At 49.0% G+C, this 23,783-nt stretch overlaps 12 protein-coding genes across 17 annotated transcripts in view; 6 read left to right on the forward strand and 6 right to left on the reverse strand.

Annotated features, from left to right (window-relative positions):
• Window positions 1-94: 94 nt before the first annotated feature.
• FVEG_02172 (hypothetical protein) lies at window positions 95-1,693 on the reverse strand. The gene has a single exon (XM_018889360.1). The coding sequence runs from the start codon at window positions 1,254-1,256 to the stop codon at window positions 405-407; it is 852 nt and encodes a 283-aa protein (XP_018745485.1). The 5' UTR covers window positions 1,257-1,693; the 3' UTR covers window positions 95-404.
• FVEG_02171 (hypothetical protein) lies at window positions 1,476-4,321 on the forward strand. Of its 2 annotated transcripts, XM_018889358.1 has the most exons (3): window positions 1,476-1,692; window positions 1,745-3,877; window positions 3,954-4,321. In XM_018889358.1, exons 1-2 carry the CDS (start codon window positions 1,571-1,573, stop codon window positions 2,769-2,771), a joined length of 1,149 nt encoding a protein of 382 aa, XP_018745483.1. In that variant the 5' UTR covers window positions 1,476-1,570; the 3' UTR covers window positions 2,772-3,877; window positions 3,954-4,321. The 2 variants fall into 2 exon arrangements, with proteins under 2 accessions (XP_018745483.1, XP_018745484.1); XM_018889359.1 differs by having other exon boundaries at window positions 1,476-3,877.
• Window positions 4,322-4,857: 536 nt separating this feature from the next.
• Window positions 4,858-8,284, forward strand: FVEG_02170 (hypothetical protein). Its single transcript, XM_018889357.1, has 2 exons — window positions 4,858-7,482; window positions 7,538-8,284. Exons 1-2 carry the CDS (start codon window positions 5,588-5,590, stop codon window positions 7,860-7,862), a joined length of 2,220 nt encoding a protein of 739 aa, XP_018745482.1. The 5' UTR covers window positions 4,858-5,587; the 3' UTR covers window positions 7,863-8,284.
• A 31-nt stretch (window positions 8,285-8,315) lies between these two features.
• On the reverse strand, window positions 8,316-9,628 carry FVEG_02169 (aspartate-semialdehyde dehydrogenase; the record flags this gene model as incomplete). Its single annotated transcript, XM_018889356.1, has 4 exons — window positions 8,316-8,383; window positions 8,436-9,176; window positions 9,238-9,492; window positions 9,598-9,628. 4 exons carry the CDS (start codon window positions 9,626-9,628, stop codon window positions 8,316-8,318), a joined length of 1,095 nt encoding a protein of 364 aa, XP_018745481.1.
• Window positions 9,629-10,259: 631 nt separating this feature from the next.
• FVEG_02168 (hypothetical protein) lies at window positions 10,260-11,575 on the reverse strand (the record flags this gene model as incomplete). Its single annotated transcript, XM_018889355.1, has 4 exons — window positions 10,260-10,468; window positions 10,517-11,062; window positions 11,234-11,333; window positions 11,462-11,575. 4 exons carry the CDS (start codon window positions 11,573-11,575, stop codon window positions 10,260-10,262), a joined length of 969 nt encoding a protein of 322 aa, XP_018745480.1.
• A 737-nt stretch (window positions 11,576-12,312) lies between these two features.
• Window positions 12,313-13,924, forward strand: FVEG_02167 (hypothetical protein). 2 transcript variants are annotated; one of them, XM_018889354.1, is made up of 4 exons: window positions 12,313-12,495; window positions 12,572-12,868; window positions 12,923-13,582; window positions 13,646-13,924. In XM_018889354.1, exons 2-4 carry the CDS (start codon window positions 12,796-12,798, stop codon window positions 13,825-13,827), a joined length of 915 nt encoding a protein of 304 aa, XP_018745479.1. In that variant the 5' UTR covers window positions 12,313-12,495; window positions 12,572-12,795; the 3' UTR covers window positions 13,828-13,924. The 2 variants fall into 2 exon arrangements, with proteins under 2 accessions (XP_018745479.1, XP_018745478.1); XM_018889353.1 differs by having other exon boundaries at window positions 12,313-12,868.
• Window positions 13,925-14,970: 1,046 nt separating this feature from the next.
• Window positions 14,971-17,606, forward strand: FVEG_02166 (hypothetical protein; the record flags this gene model as incomplete). Of its 2 annotated transcripts, XM_018889352.1 has the most annotated exons (4): window positions 15,805-15,976; window positions 16,055-16,166; window positions 16,219-16,304; window positions 16,355-17,606. In XM_018889352.1, the coding sequence occupies 4 exons, from the start codon at window positions 15,805-15,807 to the stop codon at window positions 17,326-17,328; spliced, it is 1,344 nt and encodes a 447-aa protein (XP_018745477.1). In that variant the 3' UTR covers window positions 17,329-17,606. The 2 variants fall into 2 exon arrangements, with proteins under 2 accessions (XP_018745476.1, XP_018745477.1); XM_018889351.1 differs by having other exon boundaries at window positions 14,971-16,166.
• Window positions 17,607-19,590: 1,984 nt separating this feature from the next.
• On the forward strand, window positions 19,591-20,682 carry FVEG_14995 (hypothetical protein). 2 transcript variants are annotated; one of them, XM_018904072.1, is made up of 3 exons: window positions 19,591-19,861; window positions 19,921-20,327; window positions 20,382-20,682. In XM_018904072.1, exons 2-3 carry the CDS (start codon window positions 19,982-19,984, stop codon window positions 20,408-20,410), a joined length of 375 nt encoding a protein of 124 aa, XP_018745474.1. In that variant the 5' UTR covers window positions 19,591-19,861; window positions 19,921-19,981; the 3' UTR covers window positions 20,411-20,682. The 2 variants fall into 2 exon arrangements, with proteins under 2 accessions (XP_018745474.1, XP_018745475.1); XM_018904073.1 differs by lacking the exon at window positions 20,382-20,682 and having other exon boundaries at window positions 19,921-20,360.
• A 191-nt stretch (window positions 20,683-20,873) lies between these two features.
• Window positions 20,874-21,440, forward strand: FVEG_14994 (hypothetical protein; the record flags this gene model as incomplete). The annotated part of the gene is made up of 2 exons (XM_018904071.1): window positions 20,874-20,920; window positions 21,134-21,440. The coding sequence occupies 2 exons, from the start codon at window positions 20,874-20,876 to the stop codon at window positions 21,438-21,440; spliced, it is 354 nt and encodes a 117-aa protein (XP_018745473.1).
• On the reverse strand, window positions 21,387-22,328 carry FVEG_14993 (hypothetical protein). 2 transcript variants are annotated; one of them, XM_018904070.1, is made up of 3 exons: window positions 21,872-22,322; window positions 21,713-21,811; window positions 21,387-21,665 (listed from the first exon to the last, which is right to left on the reverse strand). In XM_018904070.1, the coding sequence occupies exons 1-2, from the start codon at window positions 22,018-22,020 to the stop codon at window positions 21,796-21,798; spliced, it is 165 nt and encodes a 54-aa protein (XP_018745472.1). In that variant the 5' UTR covers window positions 22,021-22,322; the 3' UTR covers window positions 21,387-21,665; window positions 21,713-21,795. The 2 variants fall into 2 exon arrangements, with proteins under 2 accessions (XP_018745472.1, XP_018745471.1); XM_018904069.1 differs by having other exon boundaries at window positions 21,387-21,811; window positions 21,872-22,328.
• A 469-nt stretch (window positions 22,329-22,797) lies between these two features.
• FVEG_14992 (signal transducing adaptor molecule) lies at window positions 22,798-23,682 on the reverse strand (the record flags this gene model as incomplete). The annotated part of the gene is made up of 2 exons (XM_018904068.1): window positions 22,798-23,486; window positions 23,541-23,682. 2 exons carry the CDS (start codon window positions 23,680-23,682, stop codon window positions 22,798-22,800), a joined length of 831 nt encoding a protein of 276 aa, XP_018745470.1.
• A 53-nt stretch (window positions 23,683-23,735) lies between these two features.
• The window catches only part of FVEG_14991 (signal transducing adaptor molecule), a gene marked incomplete at both ends in the record, with an annotated part of 1,277 nt that continues 1,229 nt past the window's right edge, over window positions 23,736-23,783 (reverse strand). Inside the window, one exon of the mRNA XM_018904067.1 lies at window positions 23,736-23,783. Within this exon, the coding sequence (XP_018745469.1) occupies window positions 23,736-23,783 (48 nt within the window).

Genomic DNA, 23,783 nt, shown 5'->3' on the forward strand with positions numbered 1-23,783 from the left:
GCATATGAGACTGGGTTCTACAAGACTAAGGATATCTATCTATTTTCACGTATGGATTTAGAGAACACATCCCAAGGATCATGATTCGAGAATACACATGAGTTCCTAGAAAATTATCTCAATATCGCAAGGGAGCACAGCTTTGGTATATTGACTACAGGGTGCTGCAAACACTTGGCAGAGGCTTTTACACTAATGGCACCTATTTACATCCCATAAAATCGCAGATAACGTGCCACGAGACTTTGAACATTAAATAATGAACAAAAATATCCTGCCAAAGCTATAACAAATGCCAAGTCGGATTACCGACGCTAAACGCCCCTACCCCTATTCCATGTCCCATGTCCTCACAACGCCAGTTGTATCGTGATATCTCATCTCTTCATTCGTGTCCACATCTCTCAATTCTTGATATCCAAAACTTGTGTCAACACACCCTCACTCGCTCTCCACCAGCGAGCTCTCTCCTCCAGGTCGTCGGCTGCACCGCCCAAAGCGGCCTCCTTTCTCCTCCTCGCCTCACGCGCAGCAGTCGCGCTATTTTGGCGCTTGTTCTCAAGAGGCTGCAGCTCAATGCGAAGTCTTTCAGCCTCCTTTCTTTTTCGAGGGACCTTGGCTTGTAAGGACTCCAGCTCTCGCGCAAGCTCCTGCTGTTCCAGCTTGCGTTGGTTGACGAGATCCTGAGTTTTGGCCAGAGGCAGATTCATGCTGGGAGCGGATCCATCTGGTGTTTCTAGTTCTGTGCGTAATTGTTCGATTCGCATTTCCAAATCCTCGATCTTTGCAGGCATCTCACGCAGCTTTGCCGTTTCAAGTTGCACGCTCTCGTACTTCTGGCTGAGCTCGATACCTCTCCTCTCAAGATCTGCCACCATATCCGCCACTTCTGTCTTTAGTTCTTTGAGTTGCTTCTTTGCAACTGCGTTTTCCTTTTCAAGCTCCATATTCTCTTCCATTGTGACAATCATTGGTGGGTCGCCGACAATGGCTCGAATGAACTTTTCCTTTGTGACTTGTTGTACATAGGAGAAGCGCAGTTTGGCAAAGAGTTCTTTGTAGTGTGCTAGATCGGCTGTCAGGCCTGCGGGAGTTGGCGCGTCAAAGGCTGAATTTGATGCATCTGATGTTCGTTGCCGGGCATCTTGAGGCCGTGAGCTTGATATGGGTTCACTGAGTTTGATGATTGAGATTTCTTGTGACGACTGAAGTCTGTTCAAGGCTTCGAGAACCTTTTCCGGATTTGATTGAATCATGGCAGTCTAGGAAATGGTGATATTGTGACAAAATAAGACCAATTATCAGGCTCGTGATATAGAGTTGATTGATTATGTTTGGTTGAACGCGGATATGGATGTTTACTTTGAAACCTAATTTGGGTTAGTGGGAAACCGTTTTAGCCACAGGCGGTGTGGAGGGGCAGAAGACTGCTGACATCAATGCATAGCACTTCTAGCCAAATTCAAGAGCTGCAACCTCGACTTACAACCTTTTTTTTGGGGCGCAATCTCTGGGCAATATACATATTCTACGACTGGCGCGTATCCTGGACTCTCGAGCCCGATCAATAATGTCCAAAAACGACGAACTTTTGACCGACGATTATGTCGCTGACCTCTTGTCGCAAGAGGCAAGCGACTGCTCTCTCAAATATTCAGCCATGGGTATGGAAGCATATCGCACGAATAAGAAGTAATGCATACACCCACCAGTTCTGGCAAGTCTGTTGCTGACATGGCTTCAGACCTGCGAATATGATGAAACCCAACACCCGATTTCTACGACATATCATAAAGGATACCGACAATCACAACAAGGCGCTGTTGGCCAAAGAGGCTGCCGAGTCCAAGGCACGACTCAAGGATCTCGAGCGCACGGAAGAAATCAAGCGGCGCAAGACAAACCCAAGTGTTAATGACATTCGACGGCGGCAGATGGGCGATATTCATGCCATTCTAGGCGGCAAGAAACGGCCAAGAGACGAAGATGAGGCTGGCCCTTCTTCAAGGAGAGAACGCGCCGACAAGGATCGAAGGCAGGAACGCAAGCACGAACAGAGATCAGACGACCTTTTCACAGACAAACGCAGTGAGCAGCGACAACACGGTCGACTGTCACGCGACGATCGTCGTAGTAAGACTGACGATGAATCGAGACGGTCGGATAGGTCACGACGGGATCACAGACATCGCGATAGGTCGCGGAGCAGGGACAGATCCTCCTCCTCCGAAGAAGGACAACACCGTCGAAGTCATAAACGGAGAGACAGGTCTAGATCACCTGCAAGCCGACGACGGTCTCGATCGCCCAGAGAATCTAAGAGTAAGCATCGGTATCGATCGCCTCTGGATAGAAACGAAGACCCCAAGCGGAAGGAAGAGGAAGAAGAGGGATCGGATGCCATGGAAGATCTGATCGGACCCGCACCACCCCCGAAATACCGGGGACGAGGAACAGTGGGAGGGTCTTCGGGTATCGATCGACGGTTTTCAGACACATACGACCCCAAGACTGACATACAAATGGACGAAGATGAGGTTGGCAATGAGTGGGATGATGCTGTTGAGGCGTTTAGAGACCGCCAAAAGCTACGGCAAAATCAGGATCAACGTCTGAAAGACGCCGGCTTTGCAGACGAGCAAATACAGCGTGCGAGTGGTGCAGACGAAAAGTCTGCGGAAAATGTGCAATGGTCCAAGGCTGGGGAGAAAAGGGCTTGGGATGTTGGCAAGGTGATCGGGTCAGACGGAGTGGCCCAGCCAGAAGTTTAGTTGGGCATCGGTACAACCAACAGATTGGATCGAGGTTATGAGCCGAGACAATGATTCACAGGTGATGATTGGATAAAGCGTAACATTCATTCACTGCCTTATTTTGAGGGATTGCTTTGGGCGGGTTGATCAGGGAGACAACGACCTTGTTGGATAGACATGGACGTACGTACAGCGAGCGGAGTTCAAATAGACGCATTGGAAATAGGACACGCGCGTCCTAATGAAAAGGTTATGCGAATGCCACAACGTAGCCTCCACTATCGCCCAAACCGGTGCTATTAAGGCAGAATCACGGGTCACTGAAGACTGAAGTCAGTACCCTAGGTATGTATCTGCAGGCGCACGGATAGCATTTGGATCACATACAAAACTCAATTCGGTGCCTGGATCTGGGCAGGCCAGAAGTGGCGTGGATCGAAAACGCCATGTTTGACCAGATCGTGGTGGTAGTGGCACAATTACACGGCCGATTCTGGGAATCCCTAGCTTTGAGGCTGGATGGCGGTAACGCCGATGGAGCGATACCCAAGCCGGGCAATCGCAAGTCATTATTGATTCAACTTGAATACAAGCTTAAACTTGATTCAAAGATGCAGTCAAGTAATCAGTCTGTGGTATGAGGTTATGGTATCCCTTTTGCCCAAGGGATTGTTGATCTCGACCCCAAGCAGCCCTTCAGCCCTTTAGCCCTTCGGATAGGCCAACAAACAAGGCCAGAAAAGCTTGGTCGATGCACGTCCAAGGGAATCAATCAATAATGGATCTATTTTAAGGCCAAACCAAACGAAACGTGGACCTGCATCTGCAGGGTACGGCAGGGCAGAGCAGGGTTGGATTTAGATCAGGTACGAGAGGGGAGAGGGATCTTTGTTCAAGCTGTCTTAATACGAGCTTGATTGGTGAATTCGTATCTTGTGTTGCGCAAGCACTTTGAGGGTCGATCATTGGAGGTAGCGTAATATGGGTGGATGGATGAGTGAAAGGTTTCATGGTTCCGCGGGTCTCCGCAGCCCGCGCCGTTAGAGCCTTAGATCCAATACCGTACCTAAGTTACTAAGGTAGCTGAAGGCTTAGACGTATTCGCTTTGTCTGTGTCTGTGTAGGTACGTTCTGATTGAAGGGACTCACCTGACGCTCTCACGTGTCAGAAGCTAACAAAAGTTGCTAACATTACATTAGTCAAGAAGAGAAAAGAGGCTCCGAGAAACAACCACATCGTCTCGTCTCATGCACGGAGCATAGAGAGAATGGAGAATGGCCGTAGCCGACCGTTTCACCGACAGCAAAACAAAACACGCGACTTTGTCAACACACTACGACGTCGCACCTGTACCGGTACCTGTACCTGTAGCTAGAGGGCCTGTTATCTTCTGCCCCTAGCTAGCAGAGTCAATGGGCCAAAGAATTTGTTGGTTTGTTGCACAGCAACTCGTCCAAGGCTTTGCAGCCTCGAGTCACGAGTTTACGGTTGCGGTAGACGCTCAGGAACAAGATTGATTGACTTTGAGGCGTCAAGTTTACCCCGAATATCTATTACAGTAACTTGGAGCTTAGCTCTGGATATGAGTGGAGTAGCCTGCGCTAGAGAGTGGAGGCTGTTTCGCGACGTGACGTGACCACCAGAAGAACAGAACAAAACGCAGAGAGAGCCAGGAGAGCCAAAGAGACCCTGGTTTTGAAGGGCGCCTGATCATGACAGGGACCCACGGGAGTTGTCCAGCTGAGTTGGGTTGGATTGGGTTGGGTACGTTAGGTAGGTCTCTCTGTCTATGGCTTCACTTGACCCCTCGAGTCCGAGTCGAGTTGAAAAAGAGCCCGACTCGTGTGTAACCAAACAAGACAAAGAAAGCTCTTATCTCTCACCAGTCTCGATCTGATCTGATCAACTGATTCCTGAGACGTTGTTGGGTGGCCCACCCCAGCAATAGCCAAGTAAAGCTCTCTTTAAAGTCTAGAAGCCAAAGACACCTTAGGGACCTTGAAATGACAGGGGTCGAGGTGCCGGTTACAGCGCTCACAGCTCTAGCCTCCAGGTCACCCCCGCCCAGAAACCTCCACTTACGGCACCATGCCGCGTGCGTCTCTCTTTGTCCCTCCCCCTCTCATCAGCCATTGCCATGCCATGTCATTGATTCGAATGCATTGTCTTTTGTCGTCACTAATAACACGCATGAGAGAATTGATAACCTTTGTATTGTAACTTTTATGATCTACTCTCTTCCCACTCCCCATCGCCAAGAAGAGAGTTTACAGATTATTATTTTTTTTCCCTTTATGAGATCGATCTATCACTGATCCTAACCGATTTGACTTTGCAGTCAGGCCAGCCACACTGACATCAACTTTCCTCATTGCACTCACTCGCTCACGTTGTTTGCCTGGCAACTGATACTGACCTTGTTCTGGCTCTTCTTGTTTCTGGAGCCTCCCGTCTCATCATAAAGCAAAGCTCCGACCTACCTAGGCCATGCCATAATTTTCTGTCACTCACCTTTCCCCCCGTTTCCGAAGGTTCCCATCGAAGCTTCACTTCTTTTTCTCTTCTCTTCCCTTCCTCCATCCTCTTCTCCAAAAACTAAAAGAGAGTGACCAGTCAACAAACGGATGATCGGCCTAGACCAGAGGTGACGTCTTTGGTTTATGTGACTTGTATATCTCCGAGTGACCCCAAGCCCAAACCCAAACCCAAACCCAAACGTCACCTCACTCACGTCTCTCTCTTTTATCCTCTTCTTCCTCTTCCTTTCACTCTCTCCTATCCTCGTCTCCATTCACCTATTTTGGAGAGTTTTGTTTTTGTACAGTCGCTCAATATGCGTCCTCCGCGCGTTTTTGTTCTTATACTCTTTATCGCAGCCTCTCTCCTCCTCTTCTGTCGCGCTATATCATCCTCGCTTCGTACCGCCTACGCCGATTACCCCGCTGGTAACTTCAGGTCTAGACAAAAGACTGACTCCATTTCGTCTCAGTCTCGGTCACATCATGATGATACAGAAAAGTCTCCAAAGTCCGTTTGGAATTCCATGTACTACAACACCCCATTCTCATTATTTCCACCAAATGCTGCCATCAGCTTGACCGACGACAACAGCACTTCCTTTGCCGCCCGTCCCGCCGCTTTTGGTCCTAGGCTCGCTATGCGAGGTCTAAGTGGTCAATTATGGGTGGGCAGTGGTTTCGCAGAGGATGCTCTTATACATGGTACCGGCGAATTGGGCTGCAGCGACACGCCAGGTTGGAACGAGAGAGCAGAGGCCATTGCTCTGCACAAGGCCTTGAGGGCTGCTGTCCCTTCTATCTCGACTTCCAGGTCCAGCACTTCTGTCCGTGCTGCTAAACGAAGCCGAGTCGTTATCCCCAACGCTGGCAATGGTCACACCACCTCCAGCCATGTCTCTGTCATGCATGACCATTCCGAAATCGACGGCAAAGTGGCGCTACTAATGCGAGGCGGTTGCGGTTTTCTCGACAAAGTAATGTGGGCGCAGCGAAGAGGCGCTCTCGCCGTCATCGTTGGCGATAATCAGAAAGGCGGCCCTCTTATCCAGATGTTTGCGCATGGCCCCGAGGTCGATAATGTCACCATTCCATCCGTTTTCACTGCTCGCACGACCGCGCAGTTGCTGTCTGCGCTAACGCAACCAGGCAGCTTCATTGAAGATACATTAGACAACCAAGGCAATCCTGTTCTTAGAGTTCAGAGAGGTCCCAAGTCTAGGAAGCACAGTAAACAAGGCGTCAAGTCCACGATTACCGCCTCCACTCACGATAGACGATCTGCCGACGACAGCGACAGCCAAATTGAAGAGCAATCTACCAAACCAACCAACAAAAAGCGAAAGACAGCGCTTAGATTCTCCAGGAAAACATTCACCAAGAAAAACAAGGTTGTCAGAGGATCACCCAAAGAAATTCGAAGCCCCCTCTTATCTGAGGATAATTACGACGACTGGAGGCATCCTGGGTCCAGAAGGTTTAAACCTGTAATTCCGTCCAAGGCTTCCCTCGTTCGCGATCGCACGAGCGACGACGAGCCTGAACCCGATGAGGAAGAAATCCTGGTTGAATTCTTGACAGAGGATGATGATAACGTTCTTGACTTTTCCCACGAACGAGGCGATGAAGGACATGATGAGCCTGACGAAGCCGAGGATGACGCACACGATGGACTCTGGGTCACCATCACTCCCACGAGTAATGCTAGCCCGTTTTTCGATACGCTTCTCGTACTGGTGGTTAGCCCGCTAGTCACTCTGAGTTTCGTATACGCCCTTTTGATTCTTCGCGCTAGAATCCGCCGAAGGCGCTGGAGAGCTCCCAAATCAGTCGTTGAACGCCTGCCCGTGCGCACGTTCCATACAGTCGCTCCCTCGCCGCCTTTGACACCGAGAACTCCCTCACCGTCCGCTCCGACACCAACCACTCCTCTACTACAGGAATCTCCCTCACGGCCGCGACCTCGGTCGAGGGGCTCAACGGGTATTCCCGAAGAAGAAACGCGACCTAGTGACGCCATACCAACACCTTCAAACCCAACCAGGAACAATGCTCGATCTGAGCGCGAGAAGGGTTCTGGTGGGTTTTCTGCTGAGTGGAAAAAGTATATGGGTCGCCAAGTCGAATGTGTGGTGTGTCTTGAAGAATATGTCGATGGCGTGAGCCAAGTCATGAGCCTCCCATGCGGTCACGAGTTCCACGTAGAGTGCATGTAAGTTCTCCAGATACATGCTTGTATTCAAGTCTCAATTACTAACAGTCTATAGTACTCCTTGGTTGACGACTCGCCGACGAACTTGCCCCATCTGCAAGGGCGACGTAGTTCGATCTCTTGCTCATGGCTCATCATCTGAGCCGCATTACGAACCATATCGCGACGATGCAAGTGATGACGACGATGACGATGACGATGGAACTATTGCAGAGGGCTCTGGCGCTCGTTCTGATGACCGTGAATCCGATCTTGAACAGGGGCTGCTTGCCAACGAAGGGCGAACTTGGCGATGGAGTCGACACGACGGTTGGCTCAGTATTTTCTCCAGTGGCATTAACAGGACAAGGTCTCCCTCTCCCGAGGACCGCAATCGATGATGCTATAGATACCCTGCTTGTTATGGGCGGCGAGCCATATGACATGGCGTTTTGTTTGTATACTTTTGGAGTTTTCTGGTTATTATCTGGCGCAATGGATGGATAGCTAGCGCACTGGGATACAGAGCACAGCATGGATTGCCAGGACTTTAGAATATCATATATTTGAATTTGGTTATAGTCAACGGGCTGCGCATGATTGGTGTCAAAGACACTTTCGCTGGGATAGGAATAGATATGGTATACCCTCATAGTCGGCTGTTGCATGTATTTTACGGACCATCACGAATAATTAGCAATTCACCTCGCTTCTTCGTTTCCCTGTTGTTTTGTGAGGTTACATATTTGCAGGGGCTGAGATAATGCTGAACGCCGAAAAAATACCATTGTCTATTTCTATTTTTATCTTTACATGACCGAATTGTTTTTTTAAATGACCTATACCCTGGACTCTTAGATGTAACCCTTGAGAATGGCGGCCTCTGCATTCAATATCGATGAACCAGCGGCACCAATAACGGCTGAAACGGTCAGTGTGACACAAGCTCTCAGAGGGGAAGATGGAAGACTCACTATTGTGGCTCAGGGCTGTAAACTTGATGTCAAAAATGCCAGCCTCATCTTCGCGAACACGGCCGACGCTGACAGTGTATCCACGGCCGAGGTCGCGGTCCAGACGGGGCTGAGGACGGTCAGGCTCATCGTCACCAAAGACCTTGATAGCGGGCTCAGGTGCAGAAGGGCATCCGAGAGCCTGGGCCTCACTCTTGTAATCCCGAAGAGCCTTGCGAACCTCCTCAGCTGAAGGAGCAGGCTTGCGCTCGAAACTCAAACTAACACATGCAGTGTGGCCGTCCATGACTGGAACGCGGTTACAAGTGGCAGAGACACGAAGACCCTCTTGCTCAATGAAGGCAGTACCCTTTTCATCAAGGCGACCAAGAATCTTGCGGGCTTCAGTCTCGAGCTTGTCCTCCTCGCCAGAGATGAAGGGGACAATGTTGTCGATGATGTCCATGCTGGAGACTCCAGGGTAACCGGCGCCAGAAACGGCCTGCAGAGTAACGATGGAGACGGTAGAGATGGGCCCGAAAGCAGCCTGGAGAGCGGCGAAGGGAATGACGAGACCAATGACGGCGCAGTTGGAGTTGCACACGAGGAAGCCCTTGTTAAGAGAGCGAACAGAGCGCTGATGAGGGATGAGATCGAGATGTGGGAGGTTGACGGTGGGAACGACGAGAGGCACGAGAGGATCGCGACGGTAGTTCTTTGCGTTGGAGAAGACAGGAATATCGGCCTTGATGAACTCGAGCTCTGTAGACACATAAAGTTAGTGATATCAGTTATTGCTGATACGTGATAGAGAGGGATATACCGATATCGCCAGCGACGTCAGAGTCAAGACCACTAAAGACAACATCACAGTCCTTGAACTCCTCAGCCTTGCATTCTCTCACAACCATCTCGGCAATATCGCCCATGGGCGCGGCCTGCTTCCATCGTACGGCATCCTTGTACTTCTTGCCGGCGGAACGAGATGAGGCACCGATGGCGTGGAGGGTGAGGTATGGATGCTGAGCAAGGAGGAGGATGAAGCGCTGGCCTACAGAGCCAGTGGCACCGAGGACACCTGTAGATGGATCAGTATTGATGCTAAATACGTATGTAGATGTTGGCATGGAAAGGAAAGTGGTGCGAAACCGGGATGGAGGGGAAGTGTTGAGGGGCGACTTACCGCACTTCTTGGTAGGGAATTGGGAGGCCATTGTCGGTGTATGCTTATTACAGAATCAACGAGAGACTCTTAACGGCCAAGACGTCAAGAGAGCCGGTCAAAGATAAGGTATAGTAAGTTGGGAGGTTGCTGGTGTTTAAATTTTGGCGTTGAGGCGAGTGAGTCTTAATGAAAGTACCGAGTAACGTTAGTAGGTACTAATATAACCCCGCCAAACTTCCGACCCCGTCATCGGAGCTGAGTCGCCGAATTTCAACAGGTGTAACCACTATGGCATGAGAGTGCTCTCTCATGGGTCGAGTTCATCGTCGAATAAAAGGCTTCAGTTTTTCAATTGGTCGCATCTAGAACGTTTGACGACAGGCAAAACACATGTTAAAAAGACTCATTGGATTGATAAGTAAGAAAAACCCTCCGAAGACCGAAGAGTTATAATTCGACCCGAAGCATTATGTCATGCACCTCTATCCCGAGGATGTCCCAGTATTGATGGTGAGCTTGTTCAAGCTTCACCCTTTCTTCCTGTAACGAATTTCTCAAATTCAACGCAAAAGAATGAATGAAACGCCAGTTCATGCACACTAGAACCTCCAAGAACCCCCCTTCGTCCATCTCGAAACTGAATTGCCATATCCTGACCTACTTGTCTTGTCGGTCGCGATCTATGGCTCAATTGCGCTCTCTCGTTCATCGTTGGAGTAAATTCGGAACTGGACAAAGATGATAAGATCCTCAGCAATGGTGCCCAGAGAGCCAAGCAACCAAGGAAGCGCGTTCAGCAAGTACTTCTTGTCTTGGGAGTAGGCCACCAGGCTGATGCCATAAGTGAGGTTTCCGCTCATTGAGAGCATGAAGAAAAGCAATGCGAGGCCTGCAGATTATTAGTCTCATCCATTGATCACAAGCAGGATCAACATACCCTCGCATGACTTCTCCCGGTGGTTCTTGATGATTTGGGGAATTCGAGCACAGAGATAGAGCGCTGCGCTGATGTAACCCAGAATAAGTCCAGCAAGCTCCATTGGACTCTGGGCCTCCTCAGGCGCATCGGGGGTACCAGGGTCACCGCTCTCCCAAGCACCGACCTTGTACGAGACAAACCAGCCAGTGAACCCAATGACGTATACAGCGAGCAGGCTCAGGGTGTTGTGAAGCCAAGGCTTGCTATCGGGGGTCTCGTCTTCGCCGGTCACGATCTTCCTCAATGGGTCCATCGAGGACTCGGTATGTGTCGCATGGCGGCGCTGAGACCCAGGGAGGCCAAAAGAAGAGCTTCGTCTACGGGGCCCGTTGATCAGAGGGGACTCTTCTGTAGGATCGCTCGATCGACGTTCCCCGGCGCGACTCGCTCGACGGGCATTGAGAGCATTGTAGTAGACGGCCTGGCCGATGAGGACGATATCGGCAATGCAGAAGTATCCTGCTAGGGCAACTGCAGTGGGAGCTAGGTGGGTGAACAAGGCTCCTAGAAAGCGGGCAGTTAGCCAAACTGAAAGTTGGCGTGGTGGCAAGCCACTTCTAGCCGACGTCAAAATTTTTGACCAGGGCACCAGACAATTGGCGTGGCAATGGTATTTGTCTCTGTGCCGAAGACAAATTTTGATTTTGGGGGACTCGGGTAGGAATGAGAACTAACCGATGAGGTTTGTGATGTCGCCCAAGAGCCAGACGACCAGAAAGGCCATACTGAGGCCATCGGCGCTCTTGGCCTTGTAATTGGCGAACAATTGGGGTAGCTGCAGAGCATCGTTAGCCAAGATGGGGGAGATTTAAGGGTTTGCGCATGCAATTGAGACGGTGGACGTGAATGTGAATGCGAATGCAACACAAGGACGCGCATATGAGAGAAGAGAGAGGGACGCACGAGGAGACATATCCAAGAGGTCAAGCTGATGCTACCAAAAATGCCCGACAGAGCCAGCGTGACTGGTAACGCATGCGCCGCAGCGGCGATTGAGGTTGAAGCCAGCAGCGGCATCGTCGTCGTTTTCCAAGGAGTTGAAGAGTGTAAAATCGAGAAGCAGAATGAGAATGAGAATGAGAATGAGAAGAGGTTTAGATAAGGTAGATCAGATCAAGTAGAAGAGGAAGATGGTGGTGCGACAAAGGTGGGTATCACGAGGGCAGCCAGCGACAAAGAGTTGCAAGTGAATGAATGTAGATCCAATCCCATAAGAGGCTCTGTTCTGATTCAGAGTTTGTTCTTCTGGTTGTAGTATGAAGACAAGAAAGAAAGAATAAGATGGAGCAAAAAATACTTCAATAAGCAACAAACTTTAGTGTTCCACGATCAACGGTTAACCATACCAAACCCAGGTAAAGCAAAGCAAAGCAAAGCACTGCACTGCAGACACAAGACACAGATAAGAGATCCCCATGGGAGGTCGGCCCCGTTGTCGGGTTCAACAGTGGAGGTCTTATCGATCCGTTTGGTAACTGGTCATCATGTATTGGCCAGTTGAGGAGCGCTTATCGTTCAAAGTGACGCACTGGGCTTGGAGATCTTGTGAGCTAAAATATGGAGAACTCGCAGGCATTCCAAGGCGCGTGAGTCTTTTTGTGTGAGCCTGTCAGGCCTGTCCTGAGGCGGAGGGTGAGGTGAGTTTGTGAGATGCAGGGTCTATCTCCTCCGATAAGAGGCCGATTGACTCTTATCATGATAGCACTTATTGTAAACTCATGATACCTTATTCAAGACTCATGCAGAAACCTCTAGTCTAACTAAATAGGTGCTTTGCATAAATCTACTGCTTTCATGACAAACTATCGACCTCAGCTCTTCAGACTAGAGCAACCTCAGCAGCCTCAGCTCCATTCTTCCCAGCCACTTTCAATGTTTCACCGTAGAGCGGCACATGCCCACCATGATTCGCCATAAGCTTGCCCATCCCGCCTCCAGTAGCTAAGACCCCTGACAACTCATGAGCAACTATCGATCATGCTCCAGGAACTAACCTAGCTAACGTAAACATAGGCGGCCTTAGCCAACCGGTTCGCGCTCAGCTCTCCAGCTTCAAACGCTTTGGTCCAATCTAGAGTTCGCCTCTTTCTGATCCGTAACCTTGAGCTTAAGCGTGTTCATCTTTTTAAAGTCTTCATTTCCTTCTCAGATCTTTGATTCTGTTCCCTTTATTTCGTGACTGATAAACCTGCTGCATTCCATAGCCCTTCACACCTAGCGGCCGCCCTCGTTCTCTTATGATGAAGCTCTTCTCAGCTGGCGCGCTGGCTCTTGGCCTCGCTAACTTGCCTAGCACTTTTGCCTGGGGCAGTGAGCTCATTAATTCATCGTAACACAATTTCTTAATAAGCTCACATATCACAGGTCTCGGCCATATCACCACCGCTTACCTCGCCAGTCACTTTGTCGCAAACACCACTGAGGCTCACCTCAAGTATATTCTCTATAATGACGAGGAAGACTACTTGGCGAAGATAGCATCCTGGGCTGACTCGATCCGGTACACAGATTGGGGTCGATACACCAAGACATTTCACTTCATCGACGCTCATGACAGCCCTCCCAACAAGTGTGACGTCGACTTTGAGCGTGATTGCAAGGACGATGGTTGTGTTCTCACCGCCCTCAAGAACTATACCCAGCAATCAGTTGAGCCTCAGTTGCCCTTCTGGCAGCGCAACCAGGCCGCCAAGTTTGTCGTTCACTTTATCGGAGATCTGCACCAGCCTCTACATAACGAAAATGTCGAAAAGGGAGGTAACGGCCTCGCAGTAACATTTGACGGCCGCACGTTCAACCTCCACCACGTCTGGGACAGTTCTATCGCCGAGAAGCTGTTGGGTGGTCTGCACGGCGACCCCTTCAAGCTTGCCAACAACTGGGCCAACCAGCTTGCAGTCGAGATCACAGACGGCAAGTTTGCAGAGGCAAAAGACGCGTGGTTGAAGGATCTGGACTTCAGTGACCCCATCAGCACGGCACTTGCTTGGTCCCGAGAGGCCAATGCGCTCGTCTGTACTCACGGTAAGTCGATTACCCCAGCAACAGCTGCTGGATTTGCAACTCGTCTCTAACATGGATCTACAGTTCTGCCCGAGGGTGCCGATGCCATTGTCGGTCAGGAACTCGGAGGCGAGTACTTTGAAAAGGCCGCCCCTGTCATTGAGGAGCAGGTTGCCAAGGCCGGTTACAGAATGGCTGCCTGGCTGGACAAGATCGTTGAGGCGTACAAGGATGTTGAGCAGCAGGAGGTGTCCGAGGAGCTCTGATTGATTTTGTACGTAGAGTATAATGTTCTGGATATCTTGCAGCTGGTAGCTTCTTATGAATAAATGTGTTATGGTCTTGGGGAATGCAACTTTTGTGGTTATAAACTTGTGCTATTTGATGCTCCGCGACATCTACACGATATCTTCAACAGAGAATGCCAAGACCACGAAATGCCATGTGGAATCAATGTGCCTTGGTCCAGAAATTCAAAACATGACATCATTTCAATTAGGAGAATTGAATGATTCAGGCTCGCTTCGTGATCATGATTCATCCAGTGTCACTCCAAGCCTGAGACGAGTGATCAGTCAACAATTGCTGAAGGATTCTGCAAAAAATTGGGATGAAACAGGAACTTTGGGGAAACCGCGAATGTCTTATCGATATTGTAAGCTTAAAATACTATCGTGATGCCGAGTGAGATATTGTTACAGGTCCGTTACAGGGCACTGTTTGGACGCTACCTCGTGGTTGCAACGCCAATGTAGGGCATTGATGCTATTGCTAGTCTGCGACGTACCTGCAACACGCCTCCAACTTGTCTGTCAGTCGTGGGAACTGGTTGGACAGAGTTTAGATCTAAGTGTAAAGTCTGGATGAGATTAGACTGAAGTCAATGCCTGAGTTTGTGAGTGCAATAATCAATCAAGTGAAGAGTATTTCTGAATCTCAGAGGACCTGTTGACAGTAATTTGTGAGCATATACTGTGATATAATATACCTAGCAGTATAGCTAGGGTTGTCAGTCTTTCTCTCTTGGCATTATCAGCTACCTAGACATTAGAAACAGAACGAAGACATAGTAGTTGTTTTGACGGCGGACGAGCCAAGTCGACAGTTACAAAAATCCCCCATCCCAGAGAGGGCATCGTCTATTATTCATCAGATTCTCTCGATCTGGTTGATGAGTTTTCTGTTACAGGGCGGACATTCTCCGACACTGGCGCTTAACAATGGTAGTTTCGAAGCTTCAGTGGACGAAACGCACTGTGCTTGGAGTTATAGGCACCCCTGGCAACTAGCTGCAGGTACATGTCGGTGCATACTCTGATTGGCTGCGCAACCAGCTACACAATACCGATTGGGAAGGAGGGGGCACGGCCTGAGACGTCTGCAGCCGCATCCCATCTCCAACTTCAACTCCTAACTTGACTTGGATCTCTACTATCCGTATTACATACTCACTCAATCGCCTCTCGGAGATATGACCGTCCGCCAAGCTTAGCCAAGCGCTAAGGAAATTCACTACACTTGCTCCCAATCGACTAACATTCTCCAACGTCCCTGTTACACCACCTGAGAAAAGTCATCTCGACCTGCCCTGACTAACTGAGAGCCCAGCCCCAACAGGCATCTCAACTCTGGAGCCTGGACCCCTTGACCAAGCCGTCAGGTCGCTTCTGCCGCTGTCTCATGTTTTCGTTTCTCGGTCTCAGAAGTCCCAGGCAGTCAGTACTGTCACTGTGCTCCACGATGTTCTGTCTTGGTGTTTCTCATCAAGTTTGATCGCTGCCCCTTTGCCTCTCAAGCGAGAGATGGATCTTGGGTACTGTTGCTCGCTCCAGCCGTTATCCATGGAGTTGTGACCCTGAACCGGGCCCCTTCAACCGCCCAGATGCCATCCGGTCTGATGTGCAAGCCCGAGACGTTGAATTGTCTGGGATTGTCATAATGAAAGCCAGCCTCTTTTCTCGGCAACTTCGTTTCCGATCATCATCTCCAGTTTTCCCTGATGCTTTAAACCCTCGTCCCTTCGTCCCAAAATCGTACCATTTTCTCTTCTCCTCAGCTCTGGTAGTGTCTCTTTCTTTCATTCGTTCCTTTGAGACCAAGTTGACTTTACTGTGACCATTCTTTTTTTCTTTATTTCGAATTGGTCTGGCACCGTTCGAAAACTTTTACACAACATTGTATTTGCCCTCGGCTTCATTTTCTTTTTCACTTTCTCTCGGCAAGATCAACATAAAGTCACCACAATGCAGGTCAAAGGCGTAATCATTGCTCTTCTGGGCATCTCTGCCATTACTGAAGCTGCTGTTGTCCAAAAACGACACCCCCTGGCCCGCGCTCTCCAACGACGACAATTCGGCGGCGGTCGGTTTGGAGGTGGTGGCCGTGGAGGAGGAGGCGGTGGCGGCAACAACGGTGGTCAGGGCGGCAACAATGGTGGTCAGAACAACGGCCAAGCCAATAACGGCGGTAACAACGGCGGCAATAATAATGGAGGTAACAACGGAGGAGGCGGCGGCGGCAACACTCTGGACGCCAACGCCGTGCAAACTGGCTCGCAGCAAGATGGCAACAACCCTGGATCGGATGAGCAAGCTGCCTCTGCAACGTAAGTCACACCTACCTTTGATTGAGGAAAAACGACAACTAACAAGACTTAGGGATAACAACAACTTCATCAACTTCTGTGCTGGCCAGACACTCACCAATGGAGAGCAAAACCGGGACGGCTCATGTAACGGTATTCGTAAGTTTTACGATCCCCCCTTTCCTCTCTGCGTATACTGACCCCTACAGCTATGGGAAAGATTCCCGGAGCCAACAACATGGTTTCTTCAGTCTTCACATCACCTCAAAACGGTGACAACATTGAAGCCAATCAAGACTTTGATATCTCAGTGCAGTTTATCAACTTTGCAGCTGGCTCGTTCACTAATGCAACAACCACCTACTATTCTGCTCCCCAGGACCTCGACGGTGGTGGTAACATCATCGGTCATACCCACGTCACTGTCCAAGACACTGGCGATAGTCTGAACCCTACTCAGCCTTTGGACCCTCAGCAGTTTGCCTTCTTCAAGGGTATCAACGACGCTGGTAACGGCCAAGGTCTCCTGACTGCCAAGGTTGACGGCGGCCTACCTGCCGGTAACTACCGTATCTGCAGTATGTCTGCCGCATCCAACCATCAGCCTGTCCTCATGCCTGTTGCTCAGAGAGGAGCACAGGATGACTGCATCCGTGTCACCGTTGGTGGTGGCAACGGTGGTAACAACGGCGGTAATAACGGAGGCAACAACGGAGGTCAGGGCGGCAACAACGGAGGCAACAACGGAGGTCAGGGAGGTCAGGGCGGTCAGGGCGGTAACAATGGAGGTAACAATGGAGGTCAAGGTGGTGGCCAGAACGGCGGCAACCAAGGTGGCCAAGGTGGTGGTCAAAATGGAGGTCAGAATGGTGGAGACCAAGCAGCTGATGCCGGTGGTGACCAGAACGCTGGCGGCCAAGGTGGTGATCAGAACGGAGGCCAAGGTGGTGACCAAAACGGAGGAGACCAAGCAGCTGATGCCGGTGGTGACCAGAATGCTGGTGGCCAGGGCGGCGATCAAAACGGAGGTCAGGGAGGTCAAGGTGGTCAGGGCGGCCAAGGCGGTAATGGAGGTAACCGAGGTGGCTTCGGTGGTGGTGGTTTCGGCCGCGGTGGCTTCGGTGGTTTCCAAGCGGCTTCAGCAGGGGATGAGTCTGGCAACAAGACGGCCTCAGCAGCATGAAGACTATGAATGGTTATCAAAGAGGGATAGACAGAGCCATTCGACTTGGCCGTGGCCCTGGCGGTTTTCGGTGTGAGTATCAGTGGTGGTCCCTAATTCGAGAATACTATTTCGCTCGAACAAGGACAGTAATCAGGGTGGAGTTTGGGTGTCTGCCTAGTTAGAATGGTTTTGGGTTTACATACATCTATGGACAATAGATGATGGATGGATATGAGCTGGAGGTGAATGTACGTCAAGATATGTTGTTTATTAGTTGAATAAGATTTGGTCACTTAATTACGATTGCCTTGGGAGTTGTGATTATCTCGTCTGATAGCTGTTGGCTCTGTGTATGCGCTAAAAAGCGCCAGAAAATGGTGTTGAGGCGTGGACTGTGCCATACTTACCTTAGTAAGGGTAGGTACTGTACAAGTAGTTGTCGCAGAGTTGCGATATGAAACGGGCCTATCAGGGTTCAAACAACAACAGTTTCGTAGCGAGAATGACAAAAGATCAGGTGGATGTTCAAGTTATAGAATGGCGATTATATGTAACAATTATCATCATGGACAGTAAGACCATTGCACAGCCTACCTCTTTAAATTTAGGTGTCGAAGTTTGATGACTCAAAATACTACCTAAGTTTCTTTTTATAGTACGTAGTCCTCTGTCGAAGTGGAGGGCATGATATTCTTGCGGATAGGATTTAGTTTTTGACCATCAAGCACACAAATTCATTCTGTAGGTAACTGACACTCTCGGAGATCTCCTGTCGTATAACATCTGCACATGAATCACTATAAGTGACGACATTATAAGACCTAGTCTTTGTTAACTTCTCCTGGATGCTTCTGTTGGCTAACAAGCTGTCTTTTTTTAATATTGACACGACAAAATATATGTACACTGGCTACCCTGTATACTAGGGAGTCTTGACCTGGGAGCTTATAATACCTAGTAAATAAAAATAGATATGGATATGCATAAAGGATCCCAGTGAGGATATGAATTGGCCTGTTAGTCTCATTCGAGGAAAGATATAAGCGCCGGATAATAAAAACCGCCTGCCGAACTCTTGTGTAACCATGAGCATCTGGACAGAGGCTTGTCACATGCCAACATAGAGACGTAGTGGGTAACAGGGTCGCAAGCTCAATGGCTCGACGACGTACTTTTATTATTGATTTAGGTCATATTATTGCTGAAATTTGCCTACAAAACCACTGGAGTGTCTCTTCTTCAAGTCAGTATCTTCAGAGGTTAAAGGTACGATACCTTAAGATGTACCTTAAGATGTAGGCAGATAGGTAGTACGTAGTAGGCAATGGAAGGTATCGAGGTCTGATTTGCCAATTGCCAGCGATAAATTATCCATCAAACACTGCAACGCAACTGCCTTGTCAAAACTATTAACTTTAGTAGGACACGCCTTCTTCCGCTGTTCGCCCACGGCGAACCTGAATTCCTCGGCAGGTACCTTAGGTATACTGCAATGACGGGAGGTAGCACTTGAACCACTGACCTTGTGTTGAATTTACTCTGAGACATTCACTTACACTCCCTCCAGCCAACACCAAGCATCCCAGTCCCAGGTCTTGATACGTGAGACAGAACTTCAATACTGTTTACGGTCTTTGCCAACAGAGCCTTTACGTGATACCATAGACCAGTCTAATAAGGCCTCTGAAAGCGGTCGAGTTCCGATTCGGCTGACTACATTCCAAGCAAGCAAGCAAGCAAGCAAGCAAGCAAGCAACCATCAAATACAAGCTCCGCCAAACCTTGTCCTCACAAAAAGAACGCTGTTCCAAAAGAAAGTATAGTTCACTTACCCAAGTCGGCCTGGGTCATCCAACGGCCTCAGCGAAATAAAGTCGAATTCGGCCTTACCTCGTCTCACCTAGGGCCACGCCGACACTACTCCAAGATCATGGATAAGGGCCCTAGCCTGGGATCACTCGTAGGGATCTGCCGATCATTTATATGATGGTTTAGGTTCTGCCTTCGACTTATGTACTGACAATGTGGTACTCACAGGAGAAAGCATCGACTACCTCTGCCACCGGCCACACGGGCGCAAGATACAAATCGATCGCCATCTCGAATCTCCGAGTGATTGCACTTCCTGACGTGGTTTCTCATATTATGCTGGACAGATTGACTCCACGATTGCTGGGACATAATTGCATCCTCAACACCGTAGAGCATAGACCATACCTGATTTGAACCAATTTTTTTTTTTTTTTTTTTTTTTTTTTTTTTTTTTTTTTTTTTTTTTGAGAAATTTGACTCCAGGGGTTTCAAAAACGAACACCATCTCGAATCTCAGCCACATTGACGTCGATGGCTATATCTGAAAGGAGTGAGAATTCGATATATTCGGCCCAGAAGATGGTGGAGATGGCCCAGGCAGCCGACTGTCAACGCTGAGAAGATCATCATGGCTGATGGTACTGTCGAGTATGTTGGCAAGAATACCGTCGGCGACGAACTCGGCCTCATGCCTAATGGCTACTACTTTCAGAGTCCTCAGTTTATTGATCCTCTCACTGTAAGTCTGATATCCAGACCGAGAGAGAGACTGAGAGGGGTACTGACTTTGTTTTATAGGCGCAGTGTCTAGCAAGTACTTGCGCATACCTGGGATGGGTGCTCCCCTCGAATACTCTGTATGTGTCTTCATCTTACCTTCACCCCTGTATCAGCCCGAACGATAATCTACAACATACATGAAGGCTGGTGCTGGATTTACTATCTGGGCATCATTCTGAGTGTAATCACTCTGGCTCTATATCAGTTGCTCTACCACCCTGCGACCTTTTCTCAACTCCACGTGGGAAAGACGAGAACACCACAAACTAAAGAGCTTGATAGGATTGGCATGTTTCTTTTCACCACCGAATGCGTTCTCTTCTTTGTTGGCCTTTCTTGTGGTGGTACGACATATCCTTGGAAGAGTGCTGAGTTTTGCACATTAGTCATTAGTATAATGGCACTTGTCGGCTTCTTTATATATGGTATGGTTCCTTAATGTCACATTTCTATCCAGAGTCCGCTAATCCTGCGCAAAGAGGCTCATCTCTGTTCTAGAAACCCCTAATCACGTCCCGTGTTTTTAAGAACACTAGGTTCATCGCAGTAGTCACCTATGCGATTGTTGCCTCCATAGCCTACAACTCCTTAACCGCTCTCTAGCCTACAATTATCAGCACACTATACACCGCATATTCCATCAAAGTTGGCTGGCAAAGCTGCGTAAATAGTGGTGGAGTTGTTCTAGGCCAAGCTATATCAGGTCTCGCTATCGCCTATATTCGTCGCCTCAAGATCCAGTGCATATACGCTGCTGCTCTTATCATAACTTTCATCACGTCAACGTCTTCCATTTCTCCTGGCCGGTAGTAAACACAATCGCATTCAGGTTAATTGCATGCACTGCTGTTAGATACATTAAGAATGTTGCACGCACCTGTACAACTCTCCTCAGGGAACCCCAAGATATCAGGATAGCGTCTGGTATTCTTGGATCGATTCTTGTCCTCGGGGGTGCCATTGCCCAGGCTATGTATATCGCTATTCTCAGCAACAAGTTCCCGAGGAAGATTCCCAAGTATATGACCCCAGCTATAACTAGATATGGCCTGCTAACCAAGTCCCTACCTCCACTCTTTAAGGCTATCAACAAAGGCAATTACTCAGACACACCCAGTCTAGGGGAGGAAAGAAAACTCAGGACCTTAACCCTAAGCGATAAAATATTAGGTAAATTTAGCCTAAGTTTAGGGGACTCTTTGCTAGGTTTATTCTGACACCTGAAATCAAGGTTTGGTATTTTCTTGCCCCCTAAGGCCGGTATCAACAAGGCCATCGTTGACTCAGTCGGGGATGCCGTTGTCAAAGCCTACACCAGCCCACTACATTATGTCTTCTACGCTACTATACCGTTCTCATGCATCATGCTTGTCGCCGCTTTCGTGGGTCTAGACATTAAACAGTTCTTGACGTACAATGTTGCAAAATGTCTCCAGGATAAAAGCTTCCGTAAATCCTCTACCAGTGCCAACGAAGTTGAGGTTCAGGCCATGAATGAATGTCATCCAGATGAGGCTAGAGTGGCTTCATATGTGTAGACTTTCTAATAAATTTCTTCGGAGGGTGCTATGCTACGAACTATAGATAAGAACGGGAATGATCAAGACGTCGAGCAAGCAAAGCCTTAACATGACATGGAGGGTTTAAACCTGCCAGGAGAAAAGAATGTGACCTAGTCAGTGGTATGTTCAGTTCAAGCTTGAATTCAATGAGCTTAGTATTACTCGTGCAGGATGGAGACGCTTTGGAGGTTGAAGGACACGCTTAAATATTATGAGATTCTTATCTGCTCAAGCCTTTTAACACATACAAAGAGAAGAGTTCCTAGAACTGTCCGAAAACACCAAAGCCAGCGTTATGATCGAATCAACCACCGGATAGAGAGCTCAGTCTCTAACCACGTTGAGGGCTATCGAAATATTAGCATGTATGACTCTAACTACTCAACCCGTCGAGAGACCGAACTTACGCGCAACCTTGAGGAGTGACTACGCCAAAAGGACAATCGCCAGAGAGTTTCTCAACGATCTGGTTAAAAAAAACAGGCGTGACGACGATGCCGGCGCTGACGAGCGAAGCAGCCGCCGAGAGAAGCGTGACAAAGACTGTAGTCTTCATGTTGTTGATGGTGATGATGGATATGTATATGTATGTGTATGAATGTATAGAAAATGGTGGTGTGATATTGAGCGATCAGAAGAGAGTGGCACTTGAAGTTACAGAACCAGCTGAAACGACAAAAATTAACTAGGTAGACAGGGGAGAAGAGAAAGAGAATGCGTAGGTAGTGCAAAGAATTAATATGTATATTTTTTAACGTGTTCAAGGGAAGAACAAAAGAGGACGGGAGGGAAAAAGGGAGACAGACAGGAAAACGGAGTGGGAGGCGGCAAAAAGTTAGGGTGTTACAGGGGCGAGACGGTCGAGGTTTCAGGTTGTGAAACGAAACGAGTCCGTTACTGGCTTGCGAGAGGGAGACTACTAACAAATACGGATACATCTTCCGATCCAGAATATTTGAATATTAGTATCACGAACTACAGTATGTACAGACAGAGTAGGAGACATTCAGCTAGTTCAAAGTTTACTTTGACTTGGTCTTTTTTAATACACATGAACCCCCCCCTAGCCAAGCCTTGTCATCTATAGCGTTGCAATACGCAAAACTTATCTGACTACGGATAGCGACTACAAGACAATTCGTATCATACAGACATGGCAAGTCATAAGTATAAAAACCAGAAACTTCAATGTACCAAATCAACATGAGCCCAGGAAAGGTCAACCCGGGCAAAAACCAGGACCACTAAAACGAAAAGTCCCCGCGTTATGTACGTGCCAGGAACGTATTGAAGCTATAGCAACAGTCGACTATCTCCCCAAATTACCAAATCCTTAGTAGACTCCCCCGCTTTGATAGTAATTGTCGGGTGCAGGTGCTGAAGGACCATCTCCGGGTGGCACATAAGGCTTGTATTGAGTCTGACCACCAGCACCACCTTGACTGGGCAGACCATGACGAGCATCATATCCGCCGGCATTCCCAGGGTTCAGAGGGGGAGGTGTCATGACACTCTGAGGAGGAGGGGGAGCTGACCCTGTGGGCATGGGAGGGACTTGAGAAGGGTTGTAGCTCTGGTATTGTTGAGGTTGCTGCTGATGCGATGCATAAGGACCAGGAGGTGCTGCGCTGGCGTTCTCGTTGGGCTCTTCAGGAGAATACACCGAGCTTGAAAATGTGGCAGCCGAGGTCGGCTGGTGTGGGTTGTTGGTCGCTATAGGGGAATCGTAGACAGATGTAGCCAACTCTTGGGCTCCGTATGTGCTACCAGGTCGTCCTCCTGTAGGCGCTTGCGTGTAAGGGTTGTTGCTCTGAGATTGGTTGTAAGGATTGAAGTTGGGGCCTGGTGTTGAAGTATTGATAGGGGCTGGCTGTTTACCATTGGAAGGAGACTCGGTCCGGGGAGGGTAGGGCTGCGAACCAGCGGGCACTTCAGCTCCTGCTACATAGAAAGGTGCCGGTTGACCTTGAGGTTGATTCTGGAAGTTAGGGGGAGGAGACGATGCTTGATAAGGAGGTTGCTCTGTTAAAGAGTAAGAAAGAGGCCCTTCATTGCAAGGGCAAAGGGCTATCATACCTTGTGGGCCAGGAGTATAATATCTCGAGGGGTCTTGAGGAGCTGCTCCCTGAGGAGGATATCCGCCAGCTTGAGGATAGCCCTGACCGGGGCCCGGTCGCATTGCGTATTGCTGGTAGCTGTGCTGAGGAGGATGGGCCATAGAAGACTCCAACAGAGCCTCGTAGTCCCTTCTAGCTTTGATAAACTTTTCGTTCAGCTGTGTAAAGTCATCTGAGAGATGGATATTAGCATCATATCCAG

The sequence above is a fragment of the Fusarium verticillioides genome, chromosome 6, assembly GCF_000149555.1.
Source record: "Fusarium verticillioides 7600 chromosome 6, whole genome shotgun sequence".
Classification (NCBI taxonomy): Eukaryota; Fungi; Ascomycota; class Sordariomycetes; order Hypocreales; family Nectriaceae; genus Fusarium; species Fusarium verticillioides.

Coding starts and splice junctions, on each gene's coding strand:
- FVEG_02172 (XM_018889360.1), bottom strand. CDS start 1,256: ATGATTCAATCAAATCCGGAAAAGGTTCTCGAAGCCTTGAACAGACTT.
- FVEG_02171 (XM_018889358.1), top strand. CDS start 1,571: ATGTCCAAAAACGACGAACTTTTGACCGACGATTATGTCGCTGACCTC. Junction 1,693..1,744: donor GCATATCGCACGAATAAGAA/GTAATGCATACA, acceptor ACATGGCTTCAG/ACCTGCGAATATGATGAAAC.
- FVEG_02170 (XM_018889357.1), top strand. CDS start 5,588: ATGCGTCCTCCGCGCGTTTTTGTTCTTATACTCTTTATCGCAGCCTCT. Junction 7,483..7,537: donor GAGTTCCACGTAGAGTGCAT/GTAAGTTCTCCA, acceptor AACAGTCTATAG/TACTCCTTGGTTGACGACTC.
- FVEG_02167 (XM_018889353.1), top strand. CDS start 12,796: ATGATGAAGCTCTTCTCAGCTGGCGCGCTGGCTCTTGGCCTCGCTAAC. Junction 12,869..12,922: donor TAGCACTTTTGCCTGGGGCA/GTGAGCTCATTA, acceptor CACATATCACAG/GTCTCGGCCATATCACCACC. Junction 13,583..13,645: donor TGCGCTCGTCTGTACTCACG/GTAAGTCGATTA, acceptor ATGGATCTACAG/TTCTGCCCGAGGGTGCCGAT.
- FVEG_14995 (XM_018904072.1), top strand. CDS start 19,982: ATGTGTCTTCATCTTACCTTCACCCCTGTATCAGCCCGAACGATAATC. Junction 20,328..20,381: donor TGTCGGCTTCTTTATATATG/GTATGGTTCCTT, acceptor TCCTGCGCAAAG/AGGCTCATCTCTGTTCTAGA.
- FVEG_14993 (XM_018904069.1), bottom strand. CDS start 22,020: ATGAAGACTACAGTCTTTGTCACGCTTCTCTCGGCGGCTGCTTCGCTC.